Here is a 25,456-nt window from a genome sequence, read left to right as displayed (position 1 = left end):
GCATACGCCTAGGGTAGGATTTGGGGTCAAGGCATGCTGTGCTCAAGTTCAGCAGGTAAACCCACTTACCTTCCAGCAGAGCTGTTTATTCCCCAGTCTGGACCCACATCTTGTATTCACACGCAGCAGTGAGTGTCACTACTTTGAGGTCTTGCCAATACCTGTCAGTCATTAATTTTAGCCTTTTTGGTGGGTGTATTATGGTATCTCTGCAGGTTTTATAAAATTTTAAAATATATTTATTTTTATTTACAATGAGAAATTACTTGTTCTTAAAACATTTTTTTCCTTAGTAGCAACCAGATTACCTTTTTGTTCAACTTTATTGATATATAACTGACACTGTGTAAGTTGAGGTGCTCCAGCAGATGGGTACTACAGCCTTCCTCCTGGGGTGGGGGGCCGTCTCCACCAGGGTGCCCCCTCCCCGCTGCAGGCCTCGCTCGTCGTGGGAGCTGCTGTGTCCCAAGGACCAGCCGTGTGTGGGCCACTGTGCGTGTGTCTGAGCTCCGGTAAGCCTCCTGGGCACCCATGGAAGGCGCTCTTACTGTCCGTCCTGTAGGTGAGACTGTAAGGCTCGGTGAGGCCCAGGAGCACCTCCGGCCTTTAAATGATCACAGGGCAAACCCAGCTTGCAGTGAACCAAGCCCTGTTGTTTTCAGAAGTCCTCAAATTTTGAATGAAAACATCATGGTATGATTAAAGTCGGGATCTTGGTTGGATTCCTCCAGGCCCCGAAGGCAGTGTGCTCAGTCCTCTGCACTGCGGTCCAGGGGCATTCCTGTACCTTTCCACTCAAAAACGGGTGCATGTAAAATTCTTGCCTCTTATTTTCTTTCCTAAACTATCTTAATATGTTGCTTTATTGTCTCCTAGCATCAATTATTGTTATTGAAAAATCTCGTGATAGTCTGATTTTCCTTATAATGATTTAGTCTTTTTTGCTTAGATGCTAAAAGGATTTTTACTCCCTTATTCTAAATCCAGAAATTTTACTGACTGTGTTAGCTGTTCTGGGTGATATTTTCCCCAGTTATGTGGGGTGCCCTTTCAACATGTAGCATCAAATCTTGTTTTATCTCAGGAATTTTTTAAAATTACAATATTTCAATATTCTACTGCTTCAAAATACCCCTTTGGATTCCTGGTTATATGTGTGTTGTTCAACTTTACCTGTCTTCTATGCCTCTTAAATCAAATATTTTAAAGTTTTTTGGTCTCTTGTGTGTGCATGTGTGTATTTCTTTCCAGATTTTCATTTTCTAGTATTGAGAATAAGTTACATTCAGTAAAATGCACAAATATTAAGTATACAACTTGGTGACATATTCCACATTTACACTCATACGACCATTGTTTCCAAAAACCCTCCTTGTACTTATTTTCAGACAACAGCTATACCCCTACCACTTTTCTGACTTCTTTCACAATAAATCTATGCCTGTTTTTGAATTTCATCTAAATGAATTCACTATAGTAGGTAACTTTTGTGTCTGTCTCCTTTCGCTAAGCATATTTTTGAGATTCATGTGTGTTGTTCTCTGTATCAGTTCATCCATTTTTATTGCTGAGTTGTATTCCATTACATTTTATAAATAAAAGGTTCATTTTCTTGTTCGTGGACATTTGGGCTGTTTGCAGTTTGAACAGTCATGAAGGAAGCTGCTGCCGTCACGTGGGTCAGTCTGTCGGCACTTACCCCACCGCTCCAGGCGTGCGCTCACTGGGCTGTAGGGTCGGTATGTGTGATAGTATCAGAAAATGCTGAATGTTTCTGCTGAGTAGTCATTCTGTTTACATGCTCACCGACCTTGACATTGTCAGTCTTTTAAATTCTAATCATATTAGTGGTTGTGTAGTGGTATCTTACCATGGATTTAATTTGAATTTTCCTAATGAGTAAATCAGTTAAGCATCTTTTCATATGCTTACTGATCATCAGATACCTTTTTGTGTGAACGAGTTTCCTTTTCAAAACTGTTGTCAATTTTTAAATTGGATTTTTTGTTATCTTTTTTAAAGCTCTTTGTCAGACACATATAAATAGAGATATATATTCCTTTGTGGTTAGTGCCTTATATCTAGGAAACCTTTGCCTTCCTAGGAGTCATGAGGTTCTCTGTTTTCTTGTTTGAACTTCCACATTTAGTTCTGTGATTCATTTTTAATTAATTTGGGGGTATGGCGTGAGATGTAGGGAGTTGTACGGACACAGTGGTTCCAGCATCACGGTTTGGAAAGACTTTCCCTTTCCCCACCAAACTGCTTTAGTGCTCGGTAGGAAATCAGGCGTGAAAGTGAAATCACATATGGACTAACACCGTATGTGTTAGTCTGCTAGGGCCACCTTAACAAAGTATCACCAACTCGGTGGCTTGAGCAATAGAAATTTACGTGTTACTGTTCTGGAATCTGTGTGCCTAAGGCTAGAGAGTCAGCAGGGTTAGCCCCTGCTGGCAATCCTTGCTGCTCCTTGGCATGTGGAGACATCATCCTGATCTCTGCCTTCATCTTTGTCTCTGCAGGTGCCTCCCTGGGTGCCTGTCCAAATTCTCCCTTTTTATAAGGACACCAGTAGTATTGGATTAAAGGCCCACCCTATTCCAGTGTGATTTCATCCCGAATTAACCAACTACATCTGCAATGACCCTGTTTCCAAATAAAATTACATTCTGAGGTCCTGGGGGTTAGGACTCCAGCATATGAACATAGGGAGACACAGTTCAGCCCATAACAATATTTATCAGCAGGTACGTTTCAGGACTCTGCTCTGTTCCACTGATCTGCTTATGCCAGTACCACCCTCTGAATTCTTGTGACTTTCTAGTAAGTCTGTAGATCTGTTAGAGATCATTCTTCAGCTTGTTCTTCAGGATGGTTCATCTCCATTAGAAAGATCTTTTTATTGTAAGACGAATCACTGGCACAAACCACACAGAACAGATGAGTGGCTTAATGCCTCATTCTGAGACAAACACCTTTATAGCTGCACCAGATCCCTGGTCTTGAACTTGCCACTCCAGGAGCCGCTTGCCTGCACCCTGTCCCAGTCGTTACCCCTTCACCCGCCCAGTCAGTAAGAGATGCTGATTTCACACTAACCACTTCCTTGAGGTTTATAGTTTTATCAACCGGGTGTACATCCCTGAGGTGCTATAATTTAGTCATCCCCTTTAAAAAGTGACATGTATATGTCTCTCCTTTTTTTTGAGGTTCAGCCATTGGTGATTTTATTTGTTGTTTATAATGTAGCAAAATACGCATAACATAAAATATACCACCCTGACCACTCTGAGGCGCACAGTGTGGTATGTCAGTGCACAGTGCTGGGCCGCCATCTCCAGGGCTCCTCATCTCACAAAACTGAAACTCTATCCCCACTGAACAACAACTCCCCATATTTAAGTCTCTTTAACATTACAGGTACCCCGCCATTCCTTTCCTTCCATTGTAATTTTTTTTATTAAGGTATCACTAATGTACACTCTTACGAAGATTTCACATAAGCAACATTGTCGTCACTACATTCAACCCATATTATCAAGTCCCCTACACACACCCGACCAGTCACTGTCCATTGGCATAGCAAGATGCCGCAGAGTCAATACTTCTCTGTGTTACAGCTTCTTCCCTGTGATCCCGCACACACCATGTATGTCAATCATAATGCCCCTCAATCCTCCCACCCCACCCGCCCTCCTGCACCCCTCCCCTTTGGTAACCACTATTCCCTTCTTGGAGTCTGTGAGTCCGCTACTGTTTCGTTCCTTCAGTTTTGCTTTGTTCTTTTACTCCACAGATGAGTGAAATCATTTGGTACTTGTCTTTCTCCGCCTGGCTTATTTCACTGAGCATAATACCCTCTAGCTCCATCCATGTTGTTGCAAATGGTAGGATTTGTTTTCTTCTTATGGCTGAATGGTATTCCATTGTGTATATATACCACATCTTCTTTATCCATTCATCTACTGATGGATGCTTAGGTTCCTTCCATATCTTGACTATTGTAAATAGTGCTGCGATAAACGTAGGGGTGCATCTGTCTTTTTCAAACTGGAGTGCTGCATTCTTAGGGTAAATTCCTAGAAGTGGAATTACTGAGTCAAATGGTATTTCTATTTTGAGCATTTTGAGGAACCTCCATACTGCTTTCCACAATGGTTGAACTAATGTATATTCCCACCAGCAGTGTAGGAGGGTTCCCCTTTCTCCACATCCTCGCCAGCATTTGTTGTTCCTTGTCTTTTGGGTGTTGGCCATCCTGACTGGTGTGACGTGATATCTCATTGTGGTTTTAATTTGCATTTCCCTGATAATTAGTGATGTGGAGCATCTTTTCTTATGTATGTTGGCCATCTGAATTTCTTCTTTGGAGAAGTGTCTGTTCAGCTCCTCTGCCCATTTTTTAATTGGCTTATTTGCTTTTTGTTTGTTGAGGTGCGTGAGCTCTTTATATAATTTGGATGTCAGCCCCTTATCGGATCTGTCATTTATGAATATATTCTCCCATACTGTAGGATGTCTTTTTGTTCTATTGGTGGTGTCCTTTGCTGTACAGAAGCTTTTCAGCTTGATATAGTCCCACTTGTTCATTTTTGCTTTTGTTTCCCTTGCCTGGGGAGATATGTTCATGAAGAAGTCGCTCATGTTTATGTCCAAGAGATTGTCGCCTATGTTTTTTTCTAAGAGTTTTATGGTTTCATGACTTACATTCAGGTCTTTGATTCATTTTTTTTATTATGTATGCCTATGTATGCTTATGCTCATGTATACAACAAATGTAATGAAAGAATTAGGATTACTTTGTTATTATAAACTACTCACACTACCTGTGAAGTGGTATAGTGTTATTTAAAGTGGACTTGTATTAGAGGTAAATGTGTTTTATATACTTTAAGGTAACCACTCAAACAATGAAAAAGGAAGTATAACTGATATGCTAAGAAGGAAGAGAGAAATGGAAACATATAAAAGGCTTCATTAAATCACAAAAGGCATAAAACAGGTGGAAGACAAAAATGGGAATAAAGACCAAGGGCAACAAATAGAAAACAAAGTAATAAATATGCTAGATATTATTCTAGCTATAACAGTAATACTTTGAACAGTCTTTGATCCATTTTTAGTTTACTTTTGTGTGTGGGGTTAGACAATGATCCAATTTCATTCACTTGCATGTAACTGTCCAGTTTTGCCAACACCATCTGTTGAAGAGGCTGTCATTTCCCCATTGTATATCCATGGCTCCTTTATCATATATTAATTGACCACATATGCTTGGGTTTATATCTGAGCTCTCTTATTGTGTTCCATTGATCTGTGGGTCTGTTCTGGTGCCAGTACCAAATTGTCTTGATTACTGTGGCTTTCTAGTAGAGCTTGAAGTTGGGAAGCGAGATCCCCCCTGCTTTATTCTTCCTTCTCAGGATTGCTTTGGCTATTCATGGTCTTTTGTGGTTCCATATGAATTTTAGAACTGTTTGCTCTGATTCATTGAAGAATGCTGTAGGTATTTTAATAGGGATTGCATTGAATCTGTAGATTGCTTTAAGCAGGATGGCCATTTTGACAATAATACTTCTTCCTAGCCAAGAGCATGGGATGAATTTCCATTTATTAGTGTCTTCTCTAATCTCTCTTAAGAGTGTCTTGTAGTTTTCCGGGTATAGGTCTGTCTTTCACTTCCTTGGTTAGGTTTATTCCTAGGTATTTTATTCTTTTTGATGCACTTGTGAATGCAATTGTTTTCCTGAATTCTCTTTATGCTAGTTCATTGTTAGTGTATAGGAATGCAACATATTTCTGTGTATTAATTTTGTATCCCACAACTGCTGAATTCAGATATTAGATTTAGTAGTTTTGGAGTGGATTCTTTTGGGTTTTTAATGTACAGTATCATGTTGTCTGTGAACAAGGACAGTTTGACTTCTTCCTTGCCAATCTGGATGGCTTTTATTTCTTTGTTTTGTCTAATTGCTGTGACTAGGACCTCCAGTACTATGTTGAATAAAAGTGGGGAGAGTGGGCATCCCTGTCTTGTTCCCAATCTTAAAGGAAAAGCTTTCAGCTTCTCACTGTTAAGTATAATGTTGGCTGTGGGTTTGTCATATATGGCCTTTATTGTGTTGAAGTACTTGCCCTCTGTACCCATTTTGATCAGAGTTTTTATCATGAATGGATGTTGAATTTTGTCAAATGCCATTTCAGCATCTATGGAGATGATTGTGTGGTTTTTGTCCTTTTTGTTGATGTGGTGGATGATGTTGATGGATTTTCAAATGTTGTCCCATCCTTGTGTCCCTGGAATAAATCCTACTTGATCATGATGGATGATCTTTTTGACGTATTTTTGAATTCAGTTTGCTAATATTTTGTTGAGTATTTTTGCATCTATGTTCATCAGGGATATTGGTCTGTAGTTTTCTTTTTTTGTGGTGTCTTTGCCTAGTTTTGGTATTAGAGTGATGTTGACCTCATAGAATGAGTTTGGGAGTATTCCCTCCTCTTCTACTTTTTGGAAAACTCTAAGGAGGATGGATTTTGGTGTTCACTAAATGTTTGATAAAATTCAGCAGTGAAACCATCTGTTCCAGGGGGTTTGTTCTTAGGTAGTTTTTTGATTACCAATTCAGTTTCTTTGCTGGTAATTTGTCTATTTAGATTTTCTATTTCTTCCTGGGTCAGCCTTGGAAGGTTGTGTTTTTTTAGAAAGATGCCCATTTCTTCTAGGCTATCCAATCTGTTAGCATATAATTATTCATAGTACTCTCTAATAATTCTTTGTATTTCTGTGGTGTCCATATTGATATTTCCTTTCTCATTTCTGATTCTGTTTATGTGTGCAGACCCTCTTCATTTCTTGAGAAGTCTGGTTATGGGTTTATCTATTTCGTTAATTTTCTCAAAAAACCAGCTCCTGCTTTCATAGATTCTTTCTAATGTTTTATTCTTCTCAATTTTATTTATTTCTGCTTTTGATCTTTATTCTGTCCCTCCTTCTACTGACTTTGGGCTCATTTTTTCTTCTTTTTCTAGTTTCATTAATTGTAAGTTTAGACTGTTCATTTGGGATTGTTCTTCTTTCTTGAGGTAGGCCTGTATATTGTAGTATACTTCCCTCTTACCATGGCCTTCACTGCGTCCCACAGATTTTGCAGGGTTGAGTTATTGTTTCTATTTGTCTCCATATATTTCTTGATCTCTGTTTTTATTTGGTCATTAATTCATTGATTATTTAGGAGCATGTTGTTAAGCCTCCATGTGTTTGTGGCCTTTTTTGTTTTCTGTGCAAAATTTATTTCTAGTTTCATACCTTTGTGGTCTGAGAATCTGATTGGTACAATTTCAATCCTTCTGAACTTCCTGAACCCCTTTTTGTGGCCTACTACTGTATGCTCTGTTCTTGAAAATGTTCCATGTGCACTTGAGAAGAATATGTATCCTGCTGCTTTTGGGTGGAGTGTCCTGTAGATGTCTGTTAGGTTCATCTGCTCTACTGTGTTGTTCAGTGCCTGTGTCTCCTTACTTATTTTCTATCTGGCTGCTTTGTCCTTTGGAGTGAGTGGTGTGTTGAAGTCTCCTAAAAAGAATGCATGGCATTCTATTTCCCCCTTTAATTCTGTTAGTACTTGTTTCACATATGTAGGTGATCCTGTGTTTGGTGCATAGGTATTTATAATTGTTATATCCTCTTGTTGGATTGACCCCTTTATCATTATGTAATGTCCTTCTTTGTGTCTTGTTACTTTCTTTGTTTTGAAGTCTGTTTTGTCTGATACAAGTACTGCATGCAACTCCTGCTTTTTTCTCCCTATTAGTTGCATGAAATACATTTTTCCATCCCTTCACTTTTAGTGTGTTTACGTCTTTGGGTTTGAAGTGAGTCTCTTGTAGGCATCATATAGGTGGGTCTTGTTTTTTTATCCATTCAGTGACTCTATGTCTTTTGATTGGTACATTTAGAACATTTACATTTAGGGTGATTATCGATACATATGTGCTTATTTCCATTACAGGCTTTAGATTCAAGGTCACTAAAGGTTGAAGGGCAGCTTCTTTACTATCTAACAGTCTAACTTAACTAGCTTAGTATGCTATTTCAAACACAATCTAAAGGTTCTTTATTTTTTCTTCCCTTCTTTTTCTTCCTCCTCCACTCTTTATATATTAGCTGTCATATTCTGTACTTTTTCTGTATCCCTTGACTGACTTTGTGGGTAGTTGATTTAATTTTGGATTTGCTTAGTAATTAATTGGTCTACTTCCTTTATGTGGTTTTATTTTCTTTGGTGACAGCTATTTAGCCTCAGGAGCACTTCCATCTATAGCAGTTCCTCCAAAATACACTGTAGAGATGGCTTGTGGGAGGTAAATTCCCTCAGCTTTTGATTATCTGGAAATTGTTTAATCCCTGCTTCAAATTTAAATGATGGTCATGCTGGATACAGTATTCTTGGTTCAAGGCCCTTCTGTTTTGTTGCATTAAATATATCATGCCACTCCCTTCTGACCTGTAAGTTTTGTAGGGAGACGTCTGATGATAGCCTGATAGGTTTTCCTTTGTATGTGATCTTTTTTCTCTCTCTGGCTGTTTTTAATACTCTGTTCTTGTCCTTGATCTTTGCCATTTTAATTATTACATGTCTTGGTGTTGTCTTTCTTGGGTCCCTTGTGTTGGGAGATCTGTTCACTTCCATGGTCTGAGAGACTATTTCCTTCCCCACTTTGGGGAAGTTTTCAGCAATTATTTCTTCAAAGACACTTTTTATCCCTTTTCTCTCTCTCTTCTTCTTCTGGTACCCCTATAATGCAAATATTGTTCTGTTTGGATTTGTCACATACTTCTCTCAATATTTTTTCATTCCTAGAGATCCTTTTTACTCTCTGTGCCTCAGTTTCTTTGTATTCCTGTACTCTAATTCGTTTCATTTACCATCTCCTCTACCTCATGTAATCTGGTTTTAAATCCCTCCATTTTATGTTTCATTTCAGATACTGTGTGTTTCAAAGTTTCTATCTCTTGAATTCCTCCTTGAGGGCTTGACTATTTTTCTATAGTTCTGGGAACATGTGTATGATTTTGAAATCTTTATCAGGAAAATTGGTGATTTCAGTTTCACTTAGCCCTCTCTCTGGTGTTTGAGGGATTTTGGTGTGTTCCAGGTATTTTTGCCGTTTCATATTTGTATTGATTCGTATGGAATAATAATAGCTTTGTGTAAGTGGCGCCCTCTAGTGCCCATAAGCTCCACTGTCTGGAGCTGCCCCGCACCTGGATCAGTGGTGGGGTTTGCAGTTGAGCAGCACCAGTGCCTTCTGGGAGGAAACAGCTCTTTCCTGCTTCCCAGCTGCAGTGCCTGCCTCCACTGCCAGGGCCAGTGGGCTGAGCGCGTAACTCTGCCCCTGTAGTGCCCTAGGTGGAGCCACCCTCTGGCTGGCCTTGTGCAATGGCGGGGGCAGCAGGTTTGTGACCTGGTGCCAGCTGGGGGGAAGGAGAGGCAGGCTGTGTGTCACTGTTCGGGGCCTTGGAGCTGCCTTGCTAGCCAGGGGGATGGAGCGCCTGAAGCTCTGAAAAATTCCCAACCTGCTGCGCTGAGTGTGCCGGGACCATTTTGCTCATCTGGTCCTTCTCCTGAGGAGCAAGCTCTGTGTATCCTTGCCCCTTTAGGAGTCCTCTTGCTGTTGGGAAGTCTTTCAAAATGCCTGTGTTTCTTCTGCCCTGGAGTGGCCGGTTGTTGGTACCTATTCTCCACAGGCAGCTGGAACCTCAGTCTCTCCGAGTGTTCTGCTTGTCTTTGCTTTCCAACCCCACTGATCTCCAGAGCACCATGTTATATGGATTTGTGCTCCCGGAGCAGACCTCCAGGGCTGGGTGTCCAGCAGTCCTAGGCTTCTACCCCCTCCCTGCTCCATTTCTCTTCCTCCTGCCAGTGATCTGGGGCAGGGGGAGGGCTTGAGTCCTGTCAGATTGTGACTTTGCTACTTTACCCTTTCCCATAGGATCTTCTCTTTTCCGCAGATGTAGGCAGTCTGTCGGTCTTCTTTCCAGTCACTCTTTCTGGACTCGCTGTATCTGATACATTTTCATATTATGTGTGGTTTGGGGAGGAGGTTTCTGTCTCGCTTCTCACCACCGTCTTTAAGCCAGTATCCTCCTTGTCTTGTAATCTATCTGCAGAGGAACCTGGCCATGCGCCCTGGGGTTTCCCAGCTGGCTGCTCCTCGCAAGGTACAGGGCGACGTGCTTCCCTCCACCTGAATTCAGGGAGGCTCAGACTCAGGTCCGCGTCTTTTGTGGATGATGGGAGGCACACGTCATCTGGTTTCTCTCTCCTGAGACCCTGGCGGCCTTGATGCTCAGTGGCTGCAGGCATTTTGGTGATGCTCTGGTTCTACAGTTTCCTTTTCATTGGTTAATTGAAATACCTCCATAAGGAGATTCTCCTCGGAAGTGCGGCTCCTGTGAGGGAGGTGGGACCAGTCATTGGTTCTTTGGCTTTATTTGTCAGCTTTCAAGATAATAGATTGCTTCCCTGTCATCGTCTAAATGTGACCATTTCTCTTTAAAAAAAATCCTAAAGTCTTACAGATTTAGACGTGTTTGGTGGATTTCAGTTCATTACAGTTGTTACCATTATTGAAGCTCAAATTATATCAGCCTTGTGCAGTAGGAGTCCCTTCAGGTCCCGAGCCCTCTGACCTCTGCCCTCTGCTCTCGGACAGTGGGTGTCTCAGGCTCATTTTCTGTGCTTCCTGCTCCAGAGCTGGAATCCATCATTTCTCCAAAAAGCCCTTGTTTTCATTAATGAGAAATTATCTTTCAAGACAGCAATCTGGAATGAGGGGTGCTTGTCCTTCCAGGTGGCCTCTGTCCTGGGGCCTTTTTAGTAGACGGGCCTGGAAATGTCCGCCGGTAGATGGAGCACTTGTGGTGTGTGTTGACACTTCCACTCTAAACATAGGCTCCAGAGCTCTTACTTCTGTTTTTTTCTCTTATACCTGCATCTGTGTTGTTTCAGTACAAGGATCTGGCTGGCTCTCAAGCAGACAGGTTTAGAACATCTCAGACATACTCAGTTCATCTCCTGTTACACACAAGACTGACACTGGAGTGACACTGATGGCACCATTACCAATAAAATGGCAAAAATCATGAAAAACATTTTACATGTGCTTTCCTTACCCACCCATTGTTTTAACGGTTGTGCGCCACATCTACATCCTGAGCAGGTGGCCAGTCTGTGCTGCCCTCTGCCCTGCTTGGCCTCATTTGATCTTAGTTCTCCAGGTGTTTACAGATACGTGCTTCTCTCCTTCCAGAGGCCCTTATCTCTGTTCATTCTCTTGTCTGAAGCTATTTCTCTGGAAATTCCACAGGAAGGGCTCACAGGAAGATACTCCTTGATTTCTTGCTTATTGATAAAAGTTTGTGCTTTTTATACTTGATGTCAGTTTTGCTGGTTATAAAATTCTTGGTTCACATTCTTTGAGTGTCCAGTGTTATTCCATTTTCTCCTGTCATGGAGTTGCCAGATTTAGCACAAACAAACAGGATGTCCCAAATGTTCGATGGGAACGTTCTTGTACTAAAAGTTACCTGTTGTTTGTCTGAAATTTAGACTTAACTGAGCATATGTATTTATCTGGCATACAGAATTGCCATCCATGTTTGATCACAATCTAATCTCCTATACTCTGATATGCCAATTATGTTTCTTTCTTTTTGTTTTCAGATATCCAAAGGATTTTTTCTTTTTCTTTAAAGTCTAATGATTTGACTAGGCTGTCTTGGTGTTAGGCATCCCAGGTCATCCCCTGCAGTGATGCCCGTGGGTACCACGGCTTCTCCTCCCTGTCGCCGACCCCAATGTCTCCTCCAGCTGCTCTGGCCACAGTGACACCCACCTCAGTCACTCAGGCAGCCTGATGTGGGAGGCTGTTTCCACCCGGAATGCTCTTTGCCCTGCGCTCTGCTGGGCCAGCTCCTGCTCTTCCTTTGGGTCTTAGTTTAAATGTCCCTTGTTTAGAAGCACCCCTGGGCCCTGCCCACCCTTCCAGACTGGGTGCCCCATTGTCAGTCTGTTTTCTTTGCCTCTTGTTTATGCCTTTCATGATTTTATGAAAGTTTGTGATGATCTTTATTATCCGGTTATGATGTCTCTCCCACTGGGACATAGCTACTTATGGGCAAGGCCACATCTGCCCTCTCTGTGTCATGTCCTCAGCACCTTCTAGGGTGTGGCTGACAGTAGGCCCAACACAAACTTGAGGAGTGGACGAAAGGCCCCACTTGTCAAACATCACCACCTGTACGGCAGCCAATGGCAGATTTTATTTTTCACTTTGTGCTTTTCATACTTGTTTGTTGTTCTGAACCTCAGAGATGTGGACCTGGATTCATGTCAATCCTTGGCCTGAGTCCTGGCCTGCATCCATGTTCCAGTGGATTGTTCATATAATCTTTTTAACTTTTTCTTGGGAATATAAAACCAGCTGACACCTCAGAGTGCACACGTGTGGCTTGGCAAGGTGTTTCAATCCGGCCTCCCCTCCCCCCTGGCCTCTCTGCCGAGGTCACCCTCCCTCCCTTCCACCAGCCTCGCTTCCCACAAGCCTGGGGAAGGAGGCACGCAGTTCCGAGCTCTGTGCCCGGGTTGGGTTGGCAGGGGCGTCTGGCTGCCATATCTTCCCTTTGCCTTGTCACCTGGCAGGAGGCTTGGCATCCCTCCAGGTGGTGGCGTTAGCAGCTGTTGGCTCACTTCTGCTGCTTTGTCCTGGTCAGTGGCTGGAACAGTGCTGTCACTCCACCCACCTGCCAAAAACATGCCCCTGGGTGTTGGCTGGTTTTGCCGCCCCACAGTGTACGGACTGGGCTGCAGGGCCTTCACCAGCACGAACTTGCTGCAGACCCATGGCTGTCAGAGGTGTCACATGCTGTCAACCAGTCGTGTGCCGGTGTCCCCAGCACCTGTGTGCATCCAGGCACTCCTGTCCTTGCTGGCGGGTGGCTTTGCCCCAGATGTCACCTCTGCCCTCTGGGCAGGTGTCCCTGCATTCCCTGGTTGTGGGGATGGCGCCCTGTGGTATTGCACATCTTGTGGGCTCATTCCAGTCCTTTGCCCACCTTTCTCTTGATCTGCCTGTGATCTGTCTGGGTCTGTCTATACTGAAGACCTGAGTCCGGCTGCGTGTCTGGGCCTTGGGGGCCACGTCCTGCCCCTGTGCCTCCTGGCTCACAATCCTGAATCTCGTGTCGCCTTCACCACCATTGTGTGTCTTCTGTATTCCCCGATAATGGGGCCACTGAGACGGCCTCAGAAGCTGCAGTCGGCCTCGGCTGGGTCTGGAGTCAGCAGGCGCTCAGCTGCAGGTGTTGCACTGCCCCCTGCTCCTTTATACCACTGCCCACACACTTTCTGGCTGGTGTGCATCTGGTTTTGCGGTCCAGCGCCCTGGAGAGCGGCCTTGGGCACAGGGCTGCTCGGGCCCCCATGTGAGGTGTCGTGTGGACACCCTGGCAGAGTCGTGTGGAGTGAAAGCACCATCGCATACAGTAGCCTGCACTGTGCCCACGTCTTTGTTTTCATTATTGTTAATCTCACCACCACTTCTTGATAGTCAGTTCGATCCCCACCTGAATACCAGGCAACAAAGGCTGGCACTGCTGGTTCTCAGAGTGGGGTCCCCAGACCACCAGCTCCCAGGGCACGGCGCTCCTGAATGCAGAGCTGATTGGGCTGTTCTGGGTTTAACAAGCCTGCACGCGATGCTGATACTGTACCGGTCTCCCCACCCTTGGGGCCCTGCCTGACTCAGCCCATTCTGACCTGCTGCCCTAAACTGCCAGCCTTACAGCTTTTTATTTGAGTAAGATAATGTTATTTGGGGGAAAAAGCCATCTGTGCCCCAGAGAGATGTAGGTGGACTCTGGCCCCTGTGCTCTCTCCCACCCCACGTGGAGGCCCACGCGGGGGCCAGACCACTGACCACACAGCTGTGGGCCCCGTGGTGCCCAGCTGCTGGCCTTGGTCTTGGGGAGGCTGAGCCACCATCTGTCTCTTGCAGCTGCTCAGATGGGAGTCAAGAAGGCCTTTATCCTCTCCTCCATGAAGCTTCCTCTCCTAGACCCCAACAGCAAGGTGAGTTGGTGGGTCAGGCCAGCTCCACACCGACCAGCTGTAGGGAGTGTGGCTGGGCCTGGATCTGAAGCCACTGCTGGCCAGGCCTGGACATCAGATGCAGGAGTGGGCACGCTGCCCATATCTTCCTTCTGAGGCACTTGACCAGGTATGACGTTAGGCAGTGGTCCCCAAGATCCCCTTGGGATCAACAGTTGTCCCAAAGAACACCCAGAGCTCATGAGAGTCCCCGTACCATGGTCGCAGTGTATTGAAGGGAAAGGTCAGACTAACACCAGCCCAGGGAAGAGACCCATGGGGCAGGGCCTAGGTCCCCAACCCGGAGCAGCCAGGTGTCCTCTCCGTGTGCAGCCGGCAGCAGTGCAACAGCACGCACGGAGGCTGCCGACCAGGGGAACCCTGGCCTTTGTGTCCCAGGCCATCATCTGGCCTCCAGGACATAGACCAGGTGGCTGCCTGCATGGTGGACCTCAACCTTCAGCCCACTGGGGGGCTGAGCTGATACTGCATGGCCCAAAGCCCCCACCCACGTCACTGTCAGACTCTGCCAGGGCCTGAAGCCCCAGGAGAAACAAGGATGCTGACCTCAGGCGAGATGTCTACGGGCGTGGCTGCCACCTCCCTGGGGCTGCGGGCAGGGCCGTCCTTGGTACTCCCCAGGCTGGTGCCAGCCCGCAGCAGGCAGGCCTGCTTACTGCGGGGGCAGAAGCCCTCCTGCCTGGCCTCGGGGGCCTTCCTAGCCTTTGTGCTCATCCTGGGTGTCCTGGTTTGGGGACCTTCTGTGAGAGCTTCAGAAGCTACCTGGTAGGCCGTGGAACAACTCCTCAGGGACAGCACCCTGAGACACCCAGAGGGACTACATCCTGTGCCACCACCCACATGTGTGGCTGGGCGCATGCCAAGCCTGGAATCTGCCATACCTGTCACTCAGTCCACATGTAGTTGGGGGTGGCACAGAGTCTGAGGCAGCCAGGGGCTGATGTTTGACCTGAGATCCAAGGAGGAGGGGTGTTATCTGGATCCAGGGGAAGGGTCCCCAAGGAGGGGCATTGGGCCAGTGTCAGCAGCAGAGCTCCGGGAGAGGCAGAGACCTTGGGAAGACAGTGCTGTCTTCAGCTGGGTTACCTGGGCGTTAACTGGCCATGCCACGCCACAGGTCACTGGGTGGAGTTACTGAGTGGGACTGGGTGGTGGCCAGAATTCCAGGACTGTTTGGGTGACAACTGCAGATTCAGGGCCCTCACCTGGAGGGTGGCCCGGGCCAAGGTGATGGTATGTAAGAGGCACCAGCCCTGTGCTCAACGTGGGGCAGCACCAGGCAGGGCCCGGCATGTTTGGAGCTGGAGAAGCCAAGTGTAGTGCAGGGTAGGGTGGATGCATGCACAGGTGAGGGTGCAGGTGCAGGCACAGGTGCAGGCAGAGGAAAGGGCAAGACTCCTGTCTCCCAGCTGGACAGACATGGAGCTGTCCAAGATCTCTCCCCCTGAGCCCTTCCTGGTCTCCCTTGGTTCTGGGCAGGTGAAGCGGGCTGTGGTGCAGGTGATCAGCGCCATGGCCCACCACGGCTACCTGGAGCAGCCTGGAGGCGAGGCAATGATCGAGTACATTGTGCGACAGTGTGCGCTGCCCCCTGAGATGGAGGTAAGGGAGTGCGGCCTCACCCACCTGCTTGGGCCACAAGCCTGTCGTATGTTAGAAGCTGCTGGGCACTGGTGGGTGAGGGTGAATAAGGCGTCTGGGCCTGTGTGCAGCAGCTTTTCCCCAGGTGCCTCTGCGTCTGGGCACTTCACTTCCTTAGCCGCCAGGACTGGGAAAGCAGAGGCCAAGTAGATACGTGGCTCCCTAGGGTGTTGTCCATTCCAACGTCACTAAGCAAATCCCAGTTCCTTTTCTGGAGGGTGAAGTGGACTGTGATGAAAACAAAAGAGGCCCCAGTGTCCTCACTGTCAGCCACAAAAGCCTGTGGCGAGTACAGTGACCCCAGGGCCTCCTGCTCTGCGCTGGGCCTCCTCGGGTTCACAGTGCCAAGGCCAGGGCTCCACATCCCCAAACGAGACCCCTTCATTTGTGTTGAAATCCTCGTTCTCCCAGGGTGAGTGGATGCCCGGCCATGGGCACTGACAGCAAAAGGGAGCCCAGCTCAGGGCTCTTCCCACAGGCCTCTGGGGTGGAGCGTGGGGGTGTCCGCTGGCCCATTTGGCCAGTTTCGACCTCTGTATCTTCACCAGTTCCTCAGGCATAAACTAGAGAGAATCAAGACCTCTGGTTTAGTTTATTAGCCCCCAATATTTTGGGATTTGAAGCTCTCTCTTAATATTAGAAAATTTATAGACTCCCATGGTAAGAATTGTAATTCCTTTGCATAAAGAAGGTTGTACTATGAATTCTATAATTCCTTGTCAACGTTTTGTATAGGAGGGAATTTAACAAATTTAAATGATTTTGAAATGAGCAGTGGCCGTGTGTGTGCAGCTTCCTGCTTGGCGGATGGGAGCAGGGTGCACATGTGGGGGGCCAGCATGTCAGTCTGTCTGCCTTTTTGTATGCTTCAATAAAATGTTAGATGTTTTTAGCATGTTAAATAAAGTGATAAAATATTCTTGAAAGGAAACAGAAATGACTTGACGCTCTTTGACAAGTCGGCCTTGGGGCAGCCAGCCTGGTGGTGTGCGGGCCAGAGCAGGGCCACCAGGCGCCAGGGCATTGGCAAAAAGCTGTGCTGGTTCTCAGTCCCCCTAGAATGCTTTAGAGAAGTGTGAGCCCAAGATTCAAAGTATTTATTTACTATTATTATTTTTTTTTTCTGGAGTAGTTTAAGTAAATTTATTTTTATTTATTTATTTTTTTTTGAGAGGGCATATCTCATATTTATTGATCAAATGGTTGTTAACAACAATAAAATTCTGTATAGGGGACTCAATGCACAATCATTAATCAACCCCAAGCCTAATTCTCAACAGTCTCCAATCTTCTAAAGTATAATGAACAAGTTCTTACATGGTGAACAAATTCTTACATAGTGAATAAGTTCTTACATGGTGAACAGTGCGAGGGCAGCCATCACAGAAACTTTCGGTTTTGATCACGCATTATGAACCATAAACAATCAGGTCAAATATGAATTTTCATTTGATTTTTATACTTGATTTATATGTGGATCCCACATTTCTCCCTTTATTATTATTATTATTATTTTTTTTAATAAAATGCTGAAGTGGTAGGTAGATGTAAGATAAAGGTAGAAAACTTAGTTTAGTGTTGTAAGAGAGCAAATGTAGATGATCAGGTGTGTGCCTGTAGAGTATGTGTTAATCCAAGCTAGACAAGGGCAACAAAACATCCACGGATGCAGAAGATTTCTCTCAAAACGGGGGGAGAGTTTCTAAGCCTCACTGTTGATCCCCAATTTCTCACCTGATGGCCCCCCTGCGACTGTGCCTGTCTTAGGTTGTTCCTCCCTTGAGGAATCTTACCCATCTCTGGCTAACCAGTCATCTTCCGGGGCCATACAGGGAGATGTAAAGTTGGTAAGTGAGAGAGAAGCCATATTGTTTGAAAAGGTTAGCTTTTTACTTCTTTGCATATTTATGCCCTGTGGCTTCTATGCCCAACTTGTCTTGAGGTATCTTTAGCACTTGGAGGAATTATGATACTCGGTAAATTCGATATGAGGCACGAATTCTATTTAAGGGTTGTAATTAGGAAGGAAGAAGAAAAGCTATAGAAGTAGCAGATGGAAGAAAACATGGGGAGATTGATTATTTCTTTGACGTATCTTCTTGTAGAGTAATTTAAGCATGTATAGGTTTTAAACTACTAATTAAATTGCACACACACACTCACATAACAGGAATACAGTTACATAACCAAAGCAGATCTATAATTACCAGTCATCTCCAGTGAGGCCAAGAAAACCAGTTAGGCATCCTAGGCATTTGTGAAAATTTGTCTATGATTTGATGGATATTGTCCAACTGTACTTGAACAGTCTGAGAGAAATCAGACAAATTAAAACAGCCCATTCCTGGGAATTGTTCACATCCCATATGTTCTTTTAACAGTAGATAGTCTATAGTCGCAAGATTTTGGAGCGCTGCAACTTGCACTTCTCCTAATTCTTGGTTGAGTTCCGACAGTATAGATCCAGTCAAATTTGTTGTTTTACTGTATGCACAGGCCAGCTTAGATATCTCCTTCTTCATTCCAATGGCAAGTCCAGGAACCAGTGGGATGAATGCAGCTACAACTGCAGCATCACCTGGATCTTTGTTGAGGTTTTTTGATGATCATCTTCTGGCATGAGTCTTCCAGAGAGTGCTGATGTTGGAAGTTCTTCTTCATATCGTATCTTAGTTCATTTTCTGGGTAGCCAAATTAGGCTTTGATCCTCTGTATAAATACAAACAGACCCTTTGCCCACACTTTGATCTGCCCTTTATACCATTGTGTAGAACTCATTGGAGGTCACCACACAGGAGCTGTTTCTTTTTTTGTTTTTTTTTAAGAGAAAAGAATATTATCAGAAAAGTGTACCTCCATAGCCGATCATCTGACACCCTCTAACTGATCAAAGTTAAGGATATTTAAACCATGCATTAATCGTTGATTTACATTTAGTTTTATCCTATCATGGAGTAATCCCCCTTTTCTTTTCTTTTTTTTCTGTTATCTTTAATCTACACTTACATGAAGAATATTATGTTTACTAGGCTCTCCCCTATACCAGGTCTCCCCTATAAACCCCTTTACAGTCACTGTCCATCAGCATAGCTAAATGTTGTAGAATCACTACTTGTCTTCTCTGTGTTGTACAGCCCTCCCCTTTCTCCCACCCCCCCATGCATGCTGATCTTAATACCCCCCTACTTCCTCCCCCCCTTATCCCTCCCTACCCACCCATCCTCCCCAGTCCCTTTCCCTTTGGTACCCGTTAGTCCATTCTTGGGTTCTGTGATTCTGCTGCTGTTTTGTTCCTTCAGTTTTTCCTTTGTCTTATACTCCACAGATGAGTGAAATCATTTGGTATTTCTCTTTCTCTGCTTGGCTTGTTTCACTGAGCATAATACCCTCCAGCTCCATCCATGTTGCTGCAAATGGTAGGATTTGCCCTCTCCTTATGGCTGAGTAGTATTCCATTGTGTATATGTACCACATTTTCTTTATCCATTCATCTACCGATGGACATTTAGGTTGTTTCCAATTCTTGGCTATTGTAAATAGTGCTGCGATAAACATAGGGGTGCATTGGTCTTTCTCAAACTTGATTGCTGCGTCCTTAGGGTAAATTCCTAGGAGTGGAATTCCTTTGTCAAATAGTAAGTCTGTTTTGAGCATTTTGATGAACCTCCATACTGCTTTCCACAATGGTTGAACTAGTTTACATTCCCACCAGCAGTGTAGGAGGGTTCCCCTTTCTCCACAGCCTTGCCAACATTTGTTGTTGTTTGTCTTTTGGATGGCAGCCATCCTTACTGGTGTGAGGTGATACCTCATTGTAGTTTTAATTTGCATTTCTCTGATAATTAGCGATGTGGAGCATCTTTTCATGTGTCTGTTGGCCATCTGTATTTCTTTTTTGGAGAACTGTCTGTTCAGTTCCTCTGCCCATTTTTTAATTGGGTTATTTGTTTTTTGTTTGTTGAGGCATGTGAGCTCTTTATATATTCTGGACGTCAAGCCTTTATCAGATCTGTCATTTTCAAATATATTCTCCCATACTGTAGGGTTCCTTTTTGTTCTATTGATGGTGTCTTTTCCTGTACAGAAGCTTTTCAGCTTAATATAGTCCCACTTGTTCATTTTTGCTGTTGTTTTCCTTGCCCGGGGAGATATGTTCAAGAAGAGGTTGCTCATGTTTATGTCTAAGAGGTTTTTGCCTATGTTTTTTTCCACGAGTTTAATGGTTTCATGGCTTACATTCAGGTCTTTGATCCATTTTGAATTTACTTTTGTATATGGGGTTAGACAATGGTCCAGTTTCATTCTCCTACATGTAGCTGTCCAGTTTTGCCAGCACCATCTGTTGAAGAGACTGTCATTTCGCCATTGTATGTCCATGGCTCCTTTATCAAATATTAATTGACCATATATGTTTGAGTTAATGTCTGGATTCTCTAGTCTGTTCCATTGGTCTGTGGCTCTGTTCCTGTGCCAGTATCAAATTGTCTTGATTACTATGGCTTTATAGTAGAGCTTGAAATTGGGGAGTGAGATCCCCCCCTACTTTATTCTTCTTTCTCAGGATTGCTTTGGCTATTCGGGGTCTTTGGTGTTTCCATATGAATTTTTGAATTATTTGTTCCAGTTCATTGAAGAATGTTGCTGGTAGTTTCATAGGGATTGCATCAAATCTGTATATTGCTTTGGGCAGGTTGGCCATTTTGACGATATTAATTCTTCCTAGCCACGAGCATGGGATGCGTTTCCATCTGTTAGTGTCCCCTTTAATTTCTCTTAAGAGTGACTTGTAGTTTTCAGAGTATAAGTCTTTCACTTCTTTGGTTAGGTTTATTCCTAGGTATTTTATTCTTTTTGATGCAATTGTGAATGGAATTGTTTTCCTGATTTCTCTTCCTTTTGGTTCATTGTTAGTGTATAGGAAAGCTACAGATTTCTGTGTGTTAATTTTGTATCCTGCAACTTTGCTGTATTCCAGTATCAGTTCTAGTAGTTTTGGGGTGGAGTCTTTAGGGTTTTTTATGTACAGTATCATGTCATCTGCAAATAGTGACAGTTTAACTTCTTCTTTACCAATCTGGATTCCTTGTATTTCTTTGTTTTGTCTGATTGCCGTCGCTAGGACCTCCAGTACTATGTTAAATAGCAGTGGGGAGAGTGGGCATCCCTGTCTAGTTCCTGATCTCAGAGGAAAAGCTTTCAGCTTCTCACTGTTCAGTATGATGTTGGCTGTGGGTTTATCATAGATGGCCTTTATTATGTTGAGGTACTTGCCCTCTATTCCCATTTTGCTGAGAGTTTTTATCATGAATGGATGCTGAATTTTGTCAAATGCTTTTTCAGCATCTATGGAGATGATCATGTGGTTTTTGTCTTTCTTTTTGTTGATGTGGTGGATGATGTTGATGGATTTTCGAATGTTGTACCATCCTTGCATCCCTGGGATGAATCCCACTTGGTCATGGTGTATGATCCTTTTGATATACTTTTGTATTCGGTTTGCTAATATTTTATTAAGTATTTTTGCGTCTACATTCATCAGGGATATTGGTCTGTAATTTTCTTTTTTGGCAGGGTCTTTGCCTGGTTTTTGTATTAGGGTGATGTTGGCTTCAGAGAATGAGTTTGGGAGTATTCCCTCCTCTCTTATTTTTTGGAAAACTTTAAGGAGAATGGGTATTATGTCTTCTCTGTGTGTCTGATAAAATTCCGAGGTAAATCCATCCAGCCCGGGTGTTTTGTTCTTGGGTAGTTTTTTGATTACCGTTTCAATTTCTTTGCTCGTAATTGGTTTGTTTAACTTTTGTGTTTCTTCCTTTGTCAGTCTTGGAAGGTTTTATTTTTCTAGGAAGTTGTCCATTTCTTCTAGGTTTTCCAGCTTGATGGCATATAGATTTTCATAGTAGTCTTTAATAATTCTTTGTATTTCTGTGGAGTCTGTCGTGATTTTTCCGTTCTCATTTGTGATTCTGTTGATTTGTGTTGATTCTCTTTTTCTCTTAATAAGTTTGTCTAGAGGCTTATCTATTTTGTTTATTTTCTCAAAGAAGCAGCTCTTGGTTTCATTGATTTTTGCTATTGTTTTATTCTTCTCAATTTTGTTTATTTCTTCTCTGATCTTTATTATGTCCCTCCTTCTGCTGACTTTAGGCCTCATTTGTTCTTCTTTTTCCAATTTCGATAATTGTGATGTTAGACTATTCATTTGGGATTGTTCTTGCTTCTTCAAGTGTGCCTGGATCGCTATATACTTTCCTCTTAAGACTGCTTTCGCTGCGTCCCACAGAAGTTGGGGCTTTGTGTTATTGTTGTCATTTGTTTCTATATATTCCTTGATCTCTATTTTAATTTGTTCGTTGATCCATTGATTAATTAGGAGCATGTTGTTAAGCCTCCATGTGTTTGTGAGCCTTTTTGTCTTCTTTGTAGAATTTATTTCTAGTTTTATACCTTTGTGGTCTGAAAAGTTGGTTGGTAGGATTTCAGTCCTTTGGAATTTACTGAGGCTCTTTTTGTGGCCTAGTATGTGGTCTATTCTGGAGAATGTTCCATGTGCACTTGAGAAGAATGTATATCCTGTTGCTTTTGGATGTAGAGTTCTATAGATGTCTATTAGGTCCATCTGCTCTACTGTGTTGTTCAGTGCTTCCGTGTCCTTACTTATTTTCTGCCCGGTGGATCTATTCTTTGGGGTGAGTGGTGTGTTGAAGTCTCCTAGAATGAATGCATTGCAGTCTATTTCCCCCTTTAGTTCTGTTAGTATTTGTTTCACATATGCTGGTGCTCCTGTGTTGGGTGCATATATATTTAGAATGGTTATATCCTCTTGTTGGACTGAGCCCTTTATCATTATGTAGTGTCCTTCCTTATCTCTTGTTACTTTCTTTGTTTTGAAGTCTATTTTGTCTGATATTAGTACTGCAACCCCTGCTTTCTTCTCGCTGTTGTTTGCCTAAAATATGTTTTTCCATCCCTTGACTTTTAGCCTGTACATGTCTTTGGGTTTGAGGTGAGTTTCTTGTAAGCAGCATAGAGATGGGTCTTGCTTTTTTATCCATTCTATTACTCTGTGTCTTTTGATTGGTGCATTCAGTCCATTTACATTTAGGGTGACTATTGAAAGATATGTACTTATTGCCATTGCAGGCTTTAAATTCGTCGTTACCAAAGGTTCAAGGTTAGCCTCTTTAGTATCTTACTGCCTAACTTAGCTCGCTTATTGAGCTGTTATATACACTGTCTGGTTCTTCTCTCCCTTCTTATTCCTCCTCCTCGATTCTTCATATGTTGGGTGTTTTGTTCTGTGCTCTTTCTAGGAGTGCTCCCATCTAGAGCAGTTCCTGTAAGATGTCCTGTAGAGGTGGTTTGTGGGAAGCAAATTCCCTCAGCTTTTGTCTGTCTGGGAATTGTTTAATCCCACCATCATATTTGAATGATAGTCGTGCTGGATACAGTATCCTTGGTTCAAGGCCCTTCTGTTTCATTGTATTAAATATATCATGCCATTCTCTTCTGGCCTGTAGGGTTTCTGTTGAGACGTCTGATGATAGCCTGATGGATTTTCCTTTATAGGTGACCTTTTTCTCTCCAGCTGCCTTTAAAACTCTTTCCTTGTCCTTGATCTTTGCCATTTTAATTATTATGTGTCTTGGTGTTGCCCTTCTTGGATCCTTTCTGTTGGGGGTTCTGTGTATTTCCGTGGTCTGTTCGATTACTTCCTCCCCCAGTGTGGGGAAGTTTTCAGCAATTATTTCTTCTAAGTTACTTTCCATCTCTTTTCCTCTCTCTTCTTCTTCTGGGACCCCTATAATACGGATATTGTTCCTTTTGGATTGGTCACACAGTTCTCTTAATATTGTTTCATTTCTGGAGATCCTTTTGTCTCTCTCTATGTCAGCTTCTATACGTTCCTGTTCTCTGATTTCAGTTCCATCAATGGCCTCTTGCATCCTATCCATTCTGCTTATAAACCCTTCCAGAGTTTGTTTCATTTCTGCGATCTCCTTTCTGGCATCTGTGATCTGCCTCCGGACTTCATCCCATATCTCTTGCATATTTCTCTGCATCTCTGTCAGCATGTTTATGATTCTTATTTTGAATTCTTTGTCAGGAAGACTGGTTAGGTCTGTCTCCTTCTCTGGTGTTGTCTCTGTGATCTTTGTCTGCCTGTAGCTTTGCCTTTTCATGGTGATAGGAATAGTCTGCAGAGCTGGGACGAGTGACGGCTGGAAGGACTTCCTTTCTTGTTGGTTTGTGGCCCTCCTCTCCTGGGAGAACAGCGGCCTCTAGTGGCTTGTGCTGCGCAGCTGCGCGCAGACAGGCTTTCTGCTTCCTGCCCTGCTGCTATGGAGTTAATCTCCGCTGTTGCTGTGGGCGTGGCCTGGCTCGGGCAGCTGCTCCAAGTGGTGGAGTCGCGTTGGAGCAGGAGCTGCTGGGAGGCTATTTATCTCCGTAAGGGGCCTCCCTGCTCCCTGCAGCCCAGGGGTTAGGGTGCCCTGAGATCCCGGGTTCCCTACCTCTGGATTAAGTGGCCCGCCCTGCCCCTTGAAGACTTCCAAAAAGCACCCGCCAAAACAAAACAATGACCACAAAAAAAATTTAAAAATTAAAAAAATAAATAAATAAGAAATGGCCGCTCGTGTTTCTTTATTCTCTGGCGCCAGCCTCAGGCATCTGCTCACCAGTCTTGCTGCCCTGTTTCCCTACCTAGTATTGGGGTCCCTATCCTTTTAAGACTTCCAAAAAGCACACACCAAAACAAAAGAGCAAAAAAAAAAAAAAATGGGTGCTCGCTTTTCTGGTGTCCTCTGACGCCAGGCCTCCAGTACCCACTCACCGGTCCTGCTGCCCTGTTTCCTTAGTATCCAGGGCCCCGTGCATGCACTGTGTCTGCACTCTGGTCCGGATGGCGGGTGCTGGGTGTTCGGCAGCCCTGGGCTCCGTCTCCCTCCCGCTCTGCCTGCTCTTCTCCCGCCGGGAGCTGGGGGGAGGGGCGCTCGGCTCCCGCGGGGCCGGGGCTTGTATCTCACCCCCTTTACGAGGCACTGGGTTCTCGCAGGTGCGGATGTGGTCTGGATATTGTCCTGTGTCCTCTGGTCTTTATTCTAGGAAGAGTTGTCTTTGTTATATTTTCATAGATATATGTGGTTTGGGGAGGAGATTTCTGCTGCTCTACTCACGCCGCCATCTTGGCTCCACCTCTATTTATTATTATTTTACTCTTTGATCTGTACTTTGTTTTTTGTACCCAATGTCCTTTTAAAGACAGTTACTGAAGTGTAATTTGCACACAGTAGAATGTGCCCTTTGAAGTGTGCCGTTATGTGCCATTTGGCAAGTTCACAGTTATACAGGCTCACATCAGGACCCAGAACATCCCAGCATCTCCAGGTTCCCTTTGCCTCCTTGCAGCCAGGCCTTCTCCACTCTAAGGCCCTGGCACCTCTAGTTTTCTTTCCCATGGTTCACCTTCTGCAAAATGTCATCCAAGTGGAGTAAGATGGTGTGGAGCTCTTGAAGTCTGACTTCTTTGATATTTGAGGTCATCTGTGTTGTCACTTCTATCAGTAATCTGTCCAGTTTTACTACTGAGTGGCACTCCATCATAAGGATGTACCACCGTTTGTTTATGGAAGAACATT

At 44.1% G+C, this 25,456-nt stretch overlaps 1 protein-coding gene across 2 annotated transcripts in view; it reads left to right on the top strand.

Annotated features, from left to right (window-relative positions):
- The window catches only part of MROH1 (maestro heat like repeat family member 1), a 77,138-nt gene that overhangs the window by 26,453 nt on the left and 25,229 nt on the right, over positions 1-25,456 (top strand). For both annotated transcript variants that reach the window (XM_036923118.2, XM_057497620.1), the window contains exons 12-13: positions 14,065-14,138; positions 15,657-15,779. In XM_036923118.2, the coding sequence (XP_036779013.2) occupies positions 14,065-14,138; positions 15,657-15,779 (197 nt within the window). The remainder of the gene's footprint in view (positions 1-14,064; positions 14,139-15,656; positions 15,780-25,456) is intronic.

This window comes from Manis pentadactyla, chromosome 3 (assembly GCF_030020395.1).
Source record: "Manis pentadactyla isolate mManPen7 chromosome 3, mManPen7.hap1, whole genome shotgun sequence".
Taxonomy (NCBI): domain Eukaryota; kingdom Metazoa; phylum Chordata; class Mammalia; order Pholidota; family Manidae; genus Manis; species Manis pentadactyla.
The sequence above is the reverse complement of the archived record's forward strand: the minus strand, read 5'-3'. Positions and strand labels throughout refer to the sequence as shown.